Below are 16328 nucleotides of genomic sequence, written 5' to 3' on the forward strand. Positions count from 1 at the left end.
ATTTTAAGTAAGACTAGTAGATGATGATATACCTACTAGCATATATTAGATGCAAGACTAGTAGATGATGAGATACATACTAGCATGTTTTGATTTAATGTAAGACTAGTAGACGACGAGATACCTACTAGCATGAATCTTTGGCCAAGTAGAAGTTATATGATCATGATGGATTTGTTGCTATTTTGATTGTTGGGTGAAAGGCTTAAGTGTTTATATGCATTTTAAAGTAATATAGCTATATAGATGTATGGATGATACATGTATATATACCATTCACTAAGCTTTGAAGCTTACTTTTTAGTTGTTTGATGTTTTATAGGAATAGGTAGTAGTAGAAAGAGTAAGGAGCCAGTGACGTGAAGTTAGAGTTCAAAATCTTGAGTTTTGGAAGAATTGACATTTTGGATAATTTAATAGTCAATCCCTTCTCGATGATTTGTCTCTTGATACAAACTTTGTTTTCGTTGAATCAATCCATATTGATGTAGACACTTGAAATTATGTAAAGTATCTAGTCGTTTGGTTTGTAAATGGTTATATACATATTTAGTGGTTTGATGGGTTGGGCATTTGACCCATTTCATCATAGTTCGAGTAACCCTCCAAATGGGTTGTAGAATGTTTTGGTACAATGATATATGTATATGGTAATTTCAGGTCATATGTTGTTTTGGAGTTAGAAATGGAATTTTGGAATGAATGAGTTTCTAGGAAAAGTGCAGGAAATGGTAAATTTTGATGTTGAGTTCATGTACAGGTGTCCCACTGCGCCGCAGTGGGAGTCCTCAGACCCACTACGCCGCAGTGGGGTCTTTGGTCGTTTGGATCCGTGAGTTTCCACTGCGCCGTAGTGGAAGTGTTTTGTTCCACTGCGCCGCAGTGGGGGTCCTGTATAAAAAAATAATAACAAAAAAAAAAAATTTTTTTTGTAGGTTTGTGGTTACTTAAGATTGGGTCTTACACTTTCATAAAAAAACTTCATTCTCTTCAACTTGAAGACATGGAGCAAATGAAAAATTAATTATCCGATATCCATTTAAAGTTGTTATTACCTTATTATGCTTATAACTTCTTTTTTTCTCATTCTCGTGTATTATTTTATCACTTGCACTCTATTCGTGATATATAGTCAATGCCAAAATACTTTATTGCATCATATTCAACTACTATTGCATTTTTTTATTCAGGATTTGACATATAAAGTTTTCTTATATAATAATAAAACATACGCGCAATTAATGATTTAGTAAGCATTATTGATTAGCAAAATTTGTATAAGAATCCCGGGTTGAACCCGGGTTATTTAGCTAGTATAAATACAAAACAAGACTGTTTCTAAAAGCTTTTTTCTTATGTAGCATGCTATAATTTTTTCCTAAACTATGTTTTAGAAATATATGATGTCATAATAGATTTTTTTTTCATAAACTATTTTTTATATTATGCAATATGTCATCTTTTTTTTTTTTATTTTAGTATTTTTTTAACCTTAATTTGTTTAATTAATATGAAAAATGATAAATGTATCATAGCTCATTATTTTTAATTTCATATCTACCATTGATTTATGGTAATTACTTTTAACTTTTTTATCACCTTAATCGGTTTTATATATTAATATTGTTCATTTTTACAAGTATGTTGTTATTTCCATATCAAAGTATAATGTATTGACAACAAATTACATACATACTTCTATATTTTTTTTGGTTTCAAATTTTAAGTTAAGGGTCCCGAATTGAACGCGGGGTAATTAACTAGTTAATTATTAAAAATCTTTTCAATTAAATGCGATGCACTCATTTGACTTTTCTTTAGAACTAAAACTAAAAATACTATTACAAAGCAAGTTACATCTTTAATTTTTAATGTGTAACCTAGATTTAGACCCGTGTCTAATATACGGATTGTTTATGACATATTTAAAGATAAAGTTAAATATATGTAATCCAAAAAATTGTGAAAAAACAAACCAATGAATTCAAGAATGTAACTAAAATTAAGAAAAAATAAACCGATAAATTAAAATATAAATAATTTAATGAAAAATCAAAGTAGCGGAATGTAAAACTGACGTAAGCGTTTAACTTGTCCTCTATCAATATCATGTCAAGTCTTATTGTTGTAACAATTTTTTTTAACAATACAATCAAAGAAACTTCTTGTAGTATTTGTTATGGTAATTGTTTTTCTTGGGAGTTTTCGATTATATAATTGTTATTAGTTAAATATATTATTTTTTAAATATATAAGTCATTAATAATTTGATAAATTATAATTGAAAGTAGTTCGGATAAATTATAATTATATTTGTATGAACACTAATTATGAACAAAGTTGCTTTTTATATGGGCTAATTGATTGGAAAGTACCCCAACTTGTCACAAAATCCTGTTTTAGGACCAAGCTTTTAAAATGTCTGTTATGAGGAATGAAAGTAACCGGTAATATTCAAATTTTAATTCCATTTTTGAATTATTTTTAATACATTTAAAATACATGTCATCAAACTTATACACGTAGGATTCCACTATCCGGATTATATATATATATATATATATCTATATTTATCGATTGTATCGATTGTATATGTATGTATATATAAAACCCCACCCGATTCATTTACCCTACCCAACCCCCTTCTTCAATTTTTTGTCCCCCTTTTCTCTCTGACATCAAAAATGAAAACCCTAGATCTTTCAAAGTCTTAATCACACATAAAATCACAAATTAATAAACATTTTTGAATCCGTTTTGTATTTCTTGGTATTTGATTGCTTGTTCCATCAGGAAGGTATGGTTTTCGCATCATTTTTCTCTTCAGAATTAGGGTTTTGTTAAATATTATTTTTTGCATGCTTTTTTTGAATTTCGAGTTGAAGTTAATAAAATATGTAAATATTATTACTTTGTAGAAGCAATTTCTGATAGGCTTTTGTTGTCCGTTGCAATACAACTTAAAGGGCTGATTATGATGAAAAGAAGATATCATCAAGGTCGTGATGACATCATCATCACTTCATGATGACGTCAGCACGAGGCAGCAGTTCGTGCGAAGGAGCTCGAAGTCCACGAACATGATAGAAGCCCAGCCCATTCGATAGCCTATATATACACGTCTTAGGTTACAATTTAGGGTTAATGGTTTGAGACTAGTCAGAAAGCTATTCATAGGATCGGTGTAGAGATCTATACACCGTGTCCGCCCATGTAATTCATTATTATTGTCGTCTCTTTGATTGTAATCCGTAATCATTGAGATGTTTTCTATACGGATTTATCATTGTATTGTAATCGAGATGACTGAATAATAAAGGAATTCGTTTTATATCTCTTGTTCTTTGTTCAATTCGTGCATATATGTTCATGTTTATTCAGAATCCTCAAAGACAATTACAATCGGATTCCGCACGTTTGTAGTTGTTTAGATCACGATTTGAACGGTCCTCGTGTTTCAACATGGTATAAGAGCAGGGGAGACGTTTTTAGTCTTCAATCGTGATCGGAAATTGAGTTTTTTCTGCGAATTCATGTTCAGTTCGTGAAGATGAAGAAGTTTGTGCAGCTTCGTGCTTACGTCAGCACGAAGAGGATTTAGCCTCGTGCTTACGTCAGCACGAAGTGGCTATTATTAGCATGATATTTCGTTTGACTTCGTGCTTACGTCAGCACGAAGTGGATCAAGTTCACAGTGACATCAACACGAGTTCATGGACAAGATATCACGACTTCTGATTAAGTTCGTGCGTACGTCACCACGAAGAGGATTTCCCTTCGTGCTGACATCACCACGAAGATAGTCACAAAGCTATCAAGTTCGTGCTTACGTCATGCCTTAGTATCCTTTACTTCGCGCAGACGTCATGCTGAAGGTGATATATCGATCTAAAACAAGTTCGTGTTTGCATTATCACGAAGATGTCTACTTCCTTGTTTGAATCTTATAACAAAAAGCAGATCGAGTAAAAAGGTTTCAAGTTGTGTGCATACATATACATTGAAGCACACAAGACAGGGTAGTAGAAAAAAAAATGGCATGATTCATGGAGATTTGAAATTTGGTAGCGTTCGAAAAATTTTCGGTCCGTTTTTGTGCGTTTTCCACACGTTTTGGATGAAAATTTTTGACAATTATCAAAAAATTCCCACGACCTTATTAATAAAAATTTACGTGAATACCAATGTTTCACGTAAATAGGTTTTCCCATGAAAATTTAGAGGGAAAACGGGTATACCCTGTTTGGCGAAGAGCTTTAAACGTCGTGAGCTCTAAGCATTTTGAAGAACCTCAAGAATGAGAGATACCGTAACCTATTATAGGCTGATTTTGAGAGTTTTTGCCGAGAAAAGGGGGGAATAAAAATTTCAAGAATGTTCTTCAGTTTTCTTCGCAAAACTCTGATATACTCGAGACAAAGTGGTGATCAAAGTGTTATTCTGTTAGAATTAACAATTGACGGCGTTTACACTTTTAAAATGCTTGAGTAATGAAGATCATAGTGTTTTCAGTCTTGATTGACACTATTCAACAAATGATCTTCTATATAGCAGTTATGGAAGCTTTTGTCGAAGTATTGGAGCAATGAAGATACGAGACATAGTTGAAACTTTGTTGAAGTATTAAAATGATGAAGCTGGTTATTTGTTGTTTGAGTATTTGAAGATTGAACCTATCTATATTCCATGATGTAAGGATAATAATCAGGCGATATATAAGTTTCATTGCGAGATTAAGATCTTTATGTGATTGGCGGTTTATATAACTGAAGGGGAGATCCGATAAGAAAAACTTCAGGTGATTAGTAGAGTTGTGGAGATACAAAACGGAGTTTGATGCTGCTATATTTGAGACAGGGTCTATGGTATTACATTTTGAGATGCAGGTTCTAGAGTTTCTTATCTTTGTGATAGCTGGTTGATTTGATGCTGATTGTTGGAAATTCAACTTCTCTATTATATGCCGATTAGGCAAGGAGAGCGACAATCCTAAGTGGAAGGTGGCAATGCTTAATTCGGAGGTGGTTAACAGTTGAGGGGGAGAACTACAATGAGATGTGTTGGGTTGATTGGTTGTCATAGAGGGACATGGACTTTGCAGTTTGAAGATCAGGATGCGATGTTAAAAGACCGAGTTTCAGCAAGAAGACTCGATGTCATCAGTTTAGGGCGAGCCAGTGGATTCAGGTTTTTCGGTAGCTGATGATTATCAGAGTTCATCTAGAATTGATTGCAACGGAAAAGGGGGAGTCTGTAGAAGCAATTTCTGATAGGCTTTTGTTGTCCGTTGCAATACAATTCAAAGGGCTGATTATGATGAAAAGAAGACATCATCAAGGTCGTGATGACGTCAGCACGAGGCAGCAGTTCGTGCGAAGGAGCTCGAAGTCCATGAACATGATAGAAGCCCAACCCATTCGATAGCCTATATATACACGTCTTAGGTTACAATTTAGGGTTAATGGTTTTAGACTAGTCAGAAAGCTATTCATAGGATCGGTGTAGAGATCTATACACCGTGTCCGCCGATGTAATTCTTTATTATTGTCGTCTCTTTGATTGTAATCCGTAATCATTGAGATGTTTTCTATACGGATTTATCATTGTATTGTAATCTAGATGACTGAATAATAAAGGAATTCATTTTATATCTCTTGTTCTTTGTTCAATTCGTGCATATATGTTCATGTTTATTCAGAATCCTCAGAGACAATTACAATCTGATTCCGCACGTTTGTAGTTGTTTAGATCACGATTTGAACGGTCCTCGTGTTTCAACATACTTTTGTAAAGTAATGATAATTAAAATATTAATTAATTATTTAATATTTTAAAAATTTCAGGATGCGTGAACGAGCGTATTATTTTGATGTACACTTTGATGGTTCGTTTGAAAAGCCACTATCAACTACATCAAATACATGACCATTACACCGATTACCAAGCACAACCCAGTTATAACAACAACCATCTATATAAAAACACTTTCATACACTTGTAATTTCCCATTTGCAACTTTCAAATCTGACTTCAGAGAAATTCCTTCTTCAAACAAATCATTCTCCGTTTCAGTTTCTTCTTTCAAGTTTTTCAACTCATTGTGTAGTTGGAAGACAAGATCTTTGTAGTATTGGGTGGGGAGTTCTTCATCCAAGAATTGATATAATTGACATTTCCTTCTATCATCCTAATGACAAAAACGGATTAGCAAAATGTATAGCAGAAAGCAGATATTTGAACATTTTTCAAAACTTACAACAATTGGACATGACAAGAATCTTATTCCCGGACTCTTCCTTGTCCAAGATGTGCGTGGATTGATTCGAAATCCACAGTAACACAGTGACTCACCTTCACGCAATACATTACTACGGTTTCTTCGTGGATGATATGAAACAGATGACATTTAATTTTCTAGGGTTTATGTCAAAGAAAGGGGGGTATTGGGGAGAGAAAGAGGGAGATGAAAGAGAAAGAGGGATATTATTTAGTTTTAGGGTTTTTTATTGTTTTCTTTTATTAGTATAGACGGTCGCGTGTTAGAGTGTTTTAGGCACGAAAAAGGTGATGAGGTGGAGTCTGAACCTACCTTCCTGATGGAACAAGCAGTCAAATACCAAGAAATACAAAACGGATTCAAAAAAGTTTATTAATTTGTGATTTTATGTGTGATTAAGACTTTGAAAGATCTAGGGTTTTCATTTTGATGTCAGAGAGAAAAGGGGGACAATGAATTGAAGAAGGGGGTTGGGTGGGGTAAATGAATCGGGTGGGGTTTTATATATACATACATATACAATCGATAAATATAGATATAGATATAATCCGGATAGTGGAATCCTACGTGTATAAGTTTGATGACATGTATTTTAAATGATTAAAAAATAATTCGAAAATGGAATTAAAATTTGAATATTACCGGTTACTTGATCGCGGGTCTCGAATAGAAATTTTATCCAGTTTCATTCCTCATAACAGACATTTTAAAAGCTTAGTCCTAAAACAGGATTTTGTAACAAGTTGAGGTACTTTCCAATCAATTAGCCCTTTTTATATTTATGGAAAAGATGATTTACTGTTATTTAATTAGTTTCTAGGATAAACATGATTTTTATATTTTATATATTTTATTTCAATAAAATTATTATTTTAAGAAAAAGGTTTAAAAGTGTAAATTGCTGATGGAAAACCAAAAAGTGTAAGTTATATTATGACATGTGCTAATTTAATTGAATTAGAGAAATTAAGAGTTGTGATTAGTCAATTGAATTTAGATCAGTTGCTTTTTAGTATATACTAGACTAGTGCTCAGGCCCGTCTGTTGGACAGGTAGTCTCAAGATATATAAATTTTATAATAATTGTGAAACAAAAGTTGTATAATCAATATCACAACTTAATGAATACGAAAGTTAAAAAAGAAACATATGAAAATTAACTCCATATAAATTGATTCTAGTTTACCCCTTCTTTTCCAACTTTAGTTAAATAAAAAGATAATTAAAAAGTGTATAGTATATAATTTGAAATATACATACCAATTCATCAACAAAGATCATCTCGAACGTTTTGATTTCATTCAGGTTGTTCCACTCCGAAGTAGTCCATACATGCACAACACAGAGTCGTAGATGATGGTTAACATGTGTTGGCTTAAGATCTTCAAAATGAACTAATGTGGTCTTATCTTTTGTTGTTAAAGAAGAAGTCATAATGAATCTATAATGGACAATAAACTAAATTAAAAGAGATAATAATAACAATAACATACGAATTCAATGTTAAATAATAATAATAATGATTAAATATAAACAAAGTATATAAATAAAAAAACCTTTTTGGTAGTCGCTCGTAGTTTTTTTTTTTGCCGTAAGTTTTTTCCTAAGCTTGAGAATATGTGAGGGTTTTTTAGGTGGTATATATATACAGATAATAATAATAATAATAATAATAATAATAATAATAATAATAATAATTTTTTATAAGATTTTTTTATTAAAGGTTCGTCACTTTTTATTAAATAAATATTAAAAAAATAAAGGATTAATAAGGAATGAGTATTAGGCTAAAAGAGTAGAATTAGGATTGCCAAGTGTACCTCCAACCTCCATTTTTAGTTATATTATAGATTTTTGATCCATGTCAAATACATGTGTTTTATAACATTATTAATATAAGAATTAGTATGTGGAACAAAAAAAATACTTAGACGTTAACAGGTAAAAATATACTCAAAAAATAATTGAGATATTCAAATGTAATAATGAATGCTAAATCATATCAAGGATGAAGGGTATAGCAGGTTTTATTTTATACAAAATCTTCAAGAGAAACAATATTTTAACCTTGAATACACGATTGATCGATTTCTTATTGATTTCTTGCAAAAAAAAAAAGTAATTTTTTTTCGTTATATATGGTTCTTAAGAACAATACAAGTAGTAGTTGGTTCGTGGGTTTTCAATAACTTTGTGTTGTAATTTTATTTGTAGGGTTCCGTTTATATAAGAAGAATTTGTATATCCTAAATATAGTTTGATTCCAATCACTAATAACAATAATATTTATCCTAATTATAGTCCAATTACAATTACTCATAACAACAACGTTATAATTATTTTGGTTACAATTAGATAAGATATTGAGAGTTTGTATTTTCTTATGTTTATGTAGACAATCGTTACTGCATATACGAAAGGAGATTAGTTTTAATGATTATTTGGTTGAAGTGTTTATATAAGATTTTTTTTGGAGTGTTTGGGTGTTTCTGCATATATCTTGGTTCGTTATTTTGTTATATTTTTATATTACCAAATAAACCGAAAAATGTAAATTAATTATTTTTAAATTGGGTTAATGTGTAAATTGGTGATGGAAAACCAAAAAGTATAAATTAATTATTTTTAAATGTAAATTGGTGATGGAAAAACCAAAAACTGTAAATTAATTATTTTAAAATTGGGTTAAAGTGTAAATTATTAATGGAAAACAAAATGTATATTAGTTTAGACATGTACTGTAACATCCCGAACTTTTATTTAACGGTTGACTTGAGTCGTTAAGTCAACAAATTGTGTATGTTAAGTCCTTAAATGCTTTAATGATTATATGCGTTAAATGTGTATATGTGTAAGGCTTTAGAGGTGTTTAAAGGTATATTTTAATGCCTTTAGAGGTATTTTAAGTGTTGTAAGTATTCCCTATAGGTGTTTTGAGCTAAATATGAGTTGTTTGAGACTCATCTACAGGGGTTTGAGACTCACCTACTGATGGTCTCGAATTTTGTTTTACCACTGCTCGCCAATATGAGACTCATAAAAGGGCATGAGACTCATATAATGTTCATTGGATAATATATGTTTTTCTTTTGCAAATATGAGACTCATACAAGGGTATGAGACTCAAAAACTGGTATGTGTCAATTTTCACTCCTCACTGTTTGCAAATATGCGACTCATAATTTTTGCATGAGACTCATAAAGTGTCTTATGGACTTTTAATGTTTGAAACAAGTGTTTAAGTGTCATATAAGTATCCATATGACTTTTATAGGTTCTAAAAGTTAATTAGACCTCATTTTTGTTAGATTATTGATTCTATACTCGTTATACGTAGTCGGGAATACTTGCAAAGCTCGATAATTTACGTTAATATTTGTTATGCTCTTCAACGAGGTAAGATACACAACTTTGACACGCCGAGGGTTCAACAAAAACATAGTTTTCATATAATAACTTCCCCTAATGATATCTTGGTTGCTTATGGGTATTCGGGATTATACGGGAAGTGATATGGGCTATGTATATGCATATTGAAGCCTGAAATACTACCCCAAAGATATGTGACGTTATGATATGATATGAAGTGCTTTGAGTTATTATGAAATACGTTATGTGATGAACTATGTTATGCAATGAAAGATGATATGTAATGATATGCTATGAAATGATATATAATGTATTGAGATGAATTGAAATGTGATATATGTTGATGATATGTGAAATGTGCATGATTACATGGCTTGTTCATCTAGTTCACTAGACTTATTAAGTTGTCATGACACGTGCACGTTTAAGGGCCCAAACATAAAGATGTATATGTGATAATTGTTTAGGTAGTGTAAAAACCTAAACTATATTTGATGTGAAATCGAGCTCGTAAATTAGATGTGAAGTGTTAAGCTTAACCTGTACTTGTCCTTGCCCGGCGGATGCGTAGATGTGGTTGCTCGGGTGACTCCTTGCAACTTGGTCAAGGATGTGAAGAGTAATACAGCAGGTCTGACCCGCCCCACTTGTCATGTACATACGGATTACTCCTGGATTGGCATGTCATTCCTTAACGACATTGATTGACAGCCGTAAGGTTTATCCATTTAGTCGGGTGTGACTTATGTCACCCTTACGAGATGTTTATGTTATATGAGATGCGTGACTTATGTCACAATTACAAAGATGTTTAGATGTTATATGTGAGATACGAAAGATGACTAGGCACATTTAGGATGACCCATCCTATATGAAAGGTGTGTAATGCAAGATGTGACATGATATATGTGATGACTTATGATGATATGTGCCTTAAAGATGAAATATGACTTTTCTATAATGTTTTAAATGGACAAATGTTTTATAAACTATGTGTTATCTTACATAGTTAATTCGTTAGCTAACACTTGGTCTTTTAAAATGTGTTGTGCCCTCAAGTCCAACATAGTGAGCAGGTAGATGTAGGAAAATGTGAGGCATGGGTAGATAATCTTGAAGCTCGCTGTAGTTTACCCATGGTGGCTACTCGCATTAGACGTTCATTTATACTATAAGTTCGGTTGTTTAATGTTGGGTAACCGATGAATTTCCATTTAGACTTGTTTTGATGATATGACTAGTAAGACCATTTAATAAATAAACCAAACTGATTTTGCTGGTTTGGACTTTTAAAGTTTAATTCCGCTTTCTTTTAACGCTGTTAGGCGAAAGTTTTTGGAAATCCATATTTTTAAACGACGGGATGTTATATGTACTGATTTAATTATATTTGAGAAATTAATGGTTGTGATTGGTCAATTGAGGTTAAGTCAGATACCTTATAATATAGTTAAAAATAAAGATTAAGATTAAAACTAAGATACTATAATTAAGATCTTCGTTAGCATATACAATTATATACAATATATATATATATATATATGAAAATAAGTGAGTATGGGGTTGTTATGAACCCAACTTGGGTGAAAAAACCTCTCATATACCAATATTTTAATATTTTGAATAAATGTTTGGCCCCCTATGATTTTTATGGTTTAAAAAAAGTATGTGAGAGGTTTTTCTACCCAACTTAGGTGCCTAACAGCGTCATATTCTCTTCCCCATATATATATATATATAATATAATATATATACTATATTATAAAACAAATAGTCCATGTCTAAATTTTAAATTTTAACATTTATTTCCCCAAAATGTCCATCTTATTTTTTTAGATTTACCTAAAATAACTATAATACCCTTTCTCTCCCTTCCCAATCTCAACCAATTAAAATTTTTTTTGTTTCCCCATAAATCATTTTATTCATCTAATTTATTCAAAATCTTTTATCATAAAAACCGTACATTAATAAATTTTAAAAATTTTATGGGTGTTCTTAAAATTTCATGCTTTTTCATTAGGGATGACATTCAATATACTTTCGATGAATTTTTAAATCCAAGAGCGGAGCCCGTCAGGTAGACCACCCTATCACCGCCACCGCTATTACATCACCACACTGCTATCACTTCCATCATCGCCGCAACATGCGAATTCCTTTCTCTTGTGTATATATATACATATAACCGTGTGTTTATAACAATTCCTTTCTCTCGTGTATATATATACATATAACCGTGTGTTTATAACTTACGCACCAAGTTACAACTTTTTCAAAAGTCATATAACTATAACTATGAAAATAATATATAAGGTACATACAATGAAAAATGGGCCCCTGTCCTTGTTTTTCTTTCCAAAAGTACCAACTAATAAATTTAATATTTAATTTATGGCAATTGAATGTTAGAAAAATAGTGTAGAGTAAACAAAGTGAGGCTTACTTGCATAGTTGCATATGTTCCATATGTTAAGTTTTGGTCCACTTTCTTTGTTTTCCATTCAATATTCATATAACATTCAAACATTGATATTCAAACATTCATATTCATATAATACATATATAATAATCTTCTCATATTCATCTCTTCTCTGATCACCTTTAAATTTTTTATTCAAATTCATTTTTTAATTCCATTTCTGATTATCCTCATACATTAAAGAAAAGTAGAAGAAACATAGCATGTCATAGAAACCATGTCACCAGACCAGATTGCATTAATCATATTCATGCTTTTATTCACAGGTAAACTTTTATGAAACTTATAATATAACTTATATTATACAAAAAAGTTAGTTATTCAAGGTAGATTCTGTATTTAATGCAAAACTTATGATAATAATATAGTAATTTGGTTTTTTTTTTATTGTAGGAAAGGATGCATTTGGAGACTCATTGGATTCAGACAAAGAAGTACTAATTAATCTAAGGTTATTTCTTGAACAAAAAAACAAAGTGAATCAAGGTGTATATAACACATGGAACCAACAAGACTCAACTCCTTGTACATGGCGAGGAATTACATGTTTTGGCAACCGGGTCACCCAAATCAGTCTTTCAGACAACGATATCGCTGGTGGATTGTTTAACAACTTCTCAGCCTTGACCGAGCTAACTCACCTAGACTTATCGAAGAATACTATTGATGGCCCGATTCCACCTGATTTGGGCAGGTCCCAAAACTTGAAAGTTTTGAATTTGTCACACAATATTATGGATGGTGAGCTAAATTTGACCGGGCTGAATAAGCTCGAAGTTCTTGACTTATCCGTTAACAGGCTTTCGGGCCATGTTAAAATGAGTTTCCCAACGGTTTGCAACGATTTGGTAGTTGCTAACCTTTCATCAAATAATTTCATTGGGGGTATTATGGACTCAATGAGTGGGTGTAGAAAGTTGGAGTATGTTGATTTGAGTTCGAATTTGTTGACAGGAAACTTATGGTTTGACTTCACTAGGTTTAAGGAATTTTCTGTGTCAGAAAATCGTCTAAATGATGATCTTCTGGGAAGTATTTTCCACGAAAATTGCAGTTTAGAGGTACTTGATCTCTCTGAGAACAAACTTGCTGGTGGAATTCCTAAGGAGATATCAAAGTGTAAAAACTTGACGATTTTAGACCTTTCTGGCAACGGATTCACAGGAAAAATCCCAACAGAATTCGGATCAGTCACAAAACTCGAGCAACTTTTATTGGGTAACAACTCTGTTTCAAGAGAAATACCCGAGTCTTTACTAGGGTTGGAGAGGTTAAACTACTTGGACCTTAGTAGAAATAAATTTGGAGGAGATATACAAGAGATATTCGGGCAGTTAACTCAAGTGAAATATCTTCTACTACACGCGAATGGGTACACTGGGGGTTTATATTCGTCGGGAATACTCAAATTGCAGAACATTTCGCGGTTAGACTTAAGTTTCAACAATCTTTCAGGTGCATTACCATCTGAGATATCTCATATGGGAAGTTTGACATACTTGATTCTTGCTGGGAATCAATTCTCCGGGAAGATACCTTCTGAATTTGGAAATTTGAAAAAACTTCAAGCGCTAGATCTTTCAAAGAATGCCTTAAACGGGTCAATCCCATCTAGCTTGGGACAGTTGACATCTTTGTTATGGCTGATGTTGGCTGACAATTCATTAATGGGCCAAATACCACCCGAGCTAGGAAACTGCAGCAGCTTGTTGTGGTTAAATCTTGCAAAAAATCAACTTTCGGGTCCTATTTCACCAGAGTTGGCTAAAATAGGGAATAATGCAAGAACAACTTTCTTATATAACAGAGAAAACAATCCTGTTGCAGGCTCAGGAGAGTGCTCTGCAATGAGAAGATGGATACCGGCGGATTATCCACCATTTAGTTTCGTGTACACACTTCTTAACAGGAAAAAATGCAGAATTTTATGGGACACGATACTTAAAGGAAACGGAGTTTTCCAAGTTTGTCTTCCAGGATCAGACATTCGGACACTCCAAGTATCAGGCTATTGTCAACTCAGTGGAAACCGGTTATCAGGCCAGATACCACCAGAAATTGGCAAAATGGATAATTTCAGTATGCTACATTTGGGAGAAAATCAATTTTCAGGTACTCTTCCTGCTGAGATTGCACAAATGCCACTCGTTGTGTTGAATATTACTCGTAATAAATTATCTGGACCAATTCCAATGCAGATTGGGTTTCTTAAGTGTTTGAGAAATCTAGATTTGTCATACAATAATTTTTCGGGTAAGTTTCCTCCCAACTTGAATAACTTGAGTGAGTTGAGCAAGTTTAATGTCTCATACAATCATTTTATATCCGGTATGATTCCATTAACCGGTCAGTTGGCTACTTTTGAGAAATCTTCATTTCTTGGAGACCCGTTCTTAACTCTTCCTCCTTTTATAAGTAATTCAACAAACACTTCGTCTGTAGACGGTGGTGGGAGATCAAAGCCTAAAAAATGGGGCGCGATTTTGGTGTTCGTGTTTCTACTGCTAGCTTTCACTGTGTGTGGAGTCATGACTATACTAGTGTGTCTTGTGATAAAGGTCCCGGTTGATCAGCCTGGATATCTGACACAAGATTTGAAGCATGGAAATGAATTTACGTCAAGTTCCAGTGTTTCATCACCATGGTTGTCAGACAAGGTTAAGGTAATACGTTTAGACAAAACCGCATTCACACACGCAGACATCTTAAAGGCTACAGGGAACTTTTCTAATGATAGAATAATTGGGAGGGGCGGATTTGGTACGGTCTACCGAGGTTTGTTACCAGATGGAAGAGAAGTTGCAATAAAGAAAAAGCTAAGAGAAGGAATGGAGGGTGAACGTGAGTTTCGGGCTGAAATGGAGGTACTCAGTAGAAATGGTTTTGGGTGGCCTCACCCGAACCTGGTGACACTTTACGGGTGGTGCTTATATGGGTCAGAAAAACTTTTGGTGTATGAGTACATGGATGGTGGTAATTTGGATGATCTAATTCCTGATAGAATAAGATTCAAATGGAGGCAACGAATTGATGTGGCTATCGACGTGGCCCATGCTTTGGTTTTCTTACACCATGAGTGCTATCCAGCCATTGTTCATAGAGATGTTAAAGCTAGTAATGTGTTGTTAGACAAAAATGGAAAAGCCCGTGTTACTGATTTTGGGCTGGCCCGGATTGTAGATGTTGGGGACAGCCACGTCAGCACAATGGTGGCAGGAACTGTTGGATATGTAGCACCCGAGTATGGACAAACATGGCAAGCAACTACAAAGGGTGACGTTTATAGTTATGGAGTTTTACTTATGGAACTAGCAACAGGGAGGCGAGCAGTTGATGGTGGGGACGAGAGTCTAATGGAATGGTATAAACGAGTGTCAGGAGATGCACAGCATGGATTCAATCAATCCATGATCCCTGTATCGGTCTTGGTATCAGGAGTCGCAGAAGGTGCAGTTGAAATGTGTGAATTACTTCGTGTTGGGATAAGATGCACAGCAGAAGCACCTCAGTTACGGCCCAATATGAAGGAGGTGTCAGACATGCTCGTCCGGATTAGAGCAGATCGTACAGATTCTAACAATGGGTCATTTATACCCTCATCATAATGTAAATCTATATTCATGTTCTACATACATACATAATAATTAGGTTACATTGGCATCATGTCATATGCGTAGATCTATAGGCATTTGATGTCTTCATTTATTTTTTCCCCTGTATATATAGATTTACATGTAATTTCATAATGATTTTGATCGCTAATAAGATATGAAGAACATGGTAAAAAAAATAAAGGTACGAAAAGTTTAGCATATATACTTCTTAGTAATCCCTGGCTAGTATCAGTACATAATCAAATTCTATGCAATTCATGTGTGGTCTACATGTCATATTTTATTTTTAGTGAATATACATTTGATATACACAGAAGTGGACTTTTTTTGTCTTAAAATTTTACCCGCCTGGCTATTTAAAGATATGATCATAACTTGTTTCTTAACTTTCAATCGAGCGAGAAATTTTTGGTTTGTTAGCTGTTGCTTGACTATGAGAGTATTAGTTCAGATTCATTTGTACATATTTGATCATATTCTGTTATATCTGTAACAGAGTTTCAATTGAAATTGCTTCCTTTGATCATCAAGGACCATATAATGAAAGTTTTATTTGTAAATTTTGTCTTCTATATTACCACTTATA

At 33.1% G+C, this 16328-nt stretch overlaps 1 protein-coding gene across 1 annotated transcript; it reads left to right on the top strand.

Moving 5' to 3' along the window:
- Window positions 1–12229: 12229 nt before the first annotated feature.
- Window positions 12230–15942, top strand: LOC122606570 (probable LRR receptor-like serine/threonine-protein kinase At1g74360). The gene is made up of 2 exons (XM_043779411.1): window positions 12230–12394; window positions 12522–15942. The coding sequence occupies exons 1-2, from the start codon at window positions 12346–12348 to the stop codon at window positions 15731–15733; spliced, it is 3261 nt and encodes a 1086-aa protein (XP_043635346.1). The 5' UTR covers window positions 12230–12345; the 3' UTR covers window positions 15734–15942.
- Window positions 15943–16328: the final 386 nt, after the last annotated feature.

The sequence above is a fragment of the Erigeron canadensis genome, chromosome 7 (genome assembly GCF_010389155.1).
Source record: "Erigeron canadensis isolate Cc75 chromosome 7, C_canadensis_v1, whole genome shotgun sequence".
In the NCBI taxonomy this organism is placed as follows: domain Eukaryota; kingdom Viridiplantae; phylum Streptophyta; class Magnoliopsida; order Asterales; family Asteraceae; genus Erigeron; species Erigeron canadensis.

Bases quoted from the DNA above. Each gene is read 5' to 3' on its own strand.
- LOC122606570 (XM_043779411.1), top strand. From the start codon at position 12,346: ATGTCACCAGACCAGATTGCATTAATCATATTCATGCTTTTATTCACA. The intron at 12,395-12,521 runs GTAAACTTTTAT...TTTTTATTGTAG, and splicing joins ATTCATGCTTTTATTCACAG to GAAAGGATGCATTTGGAGAC.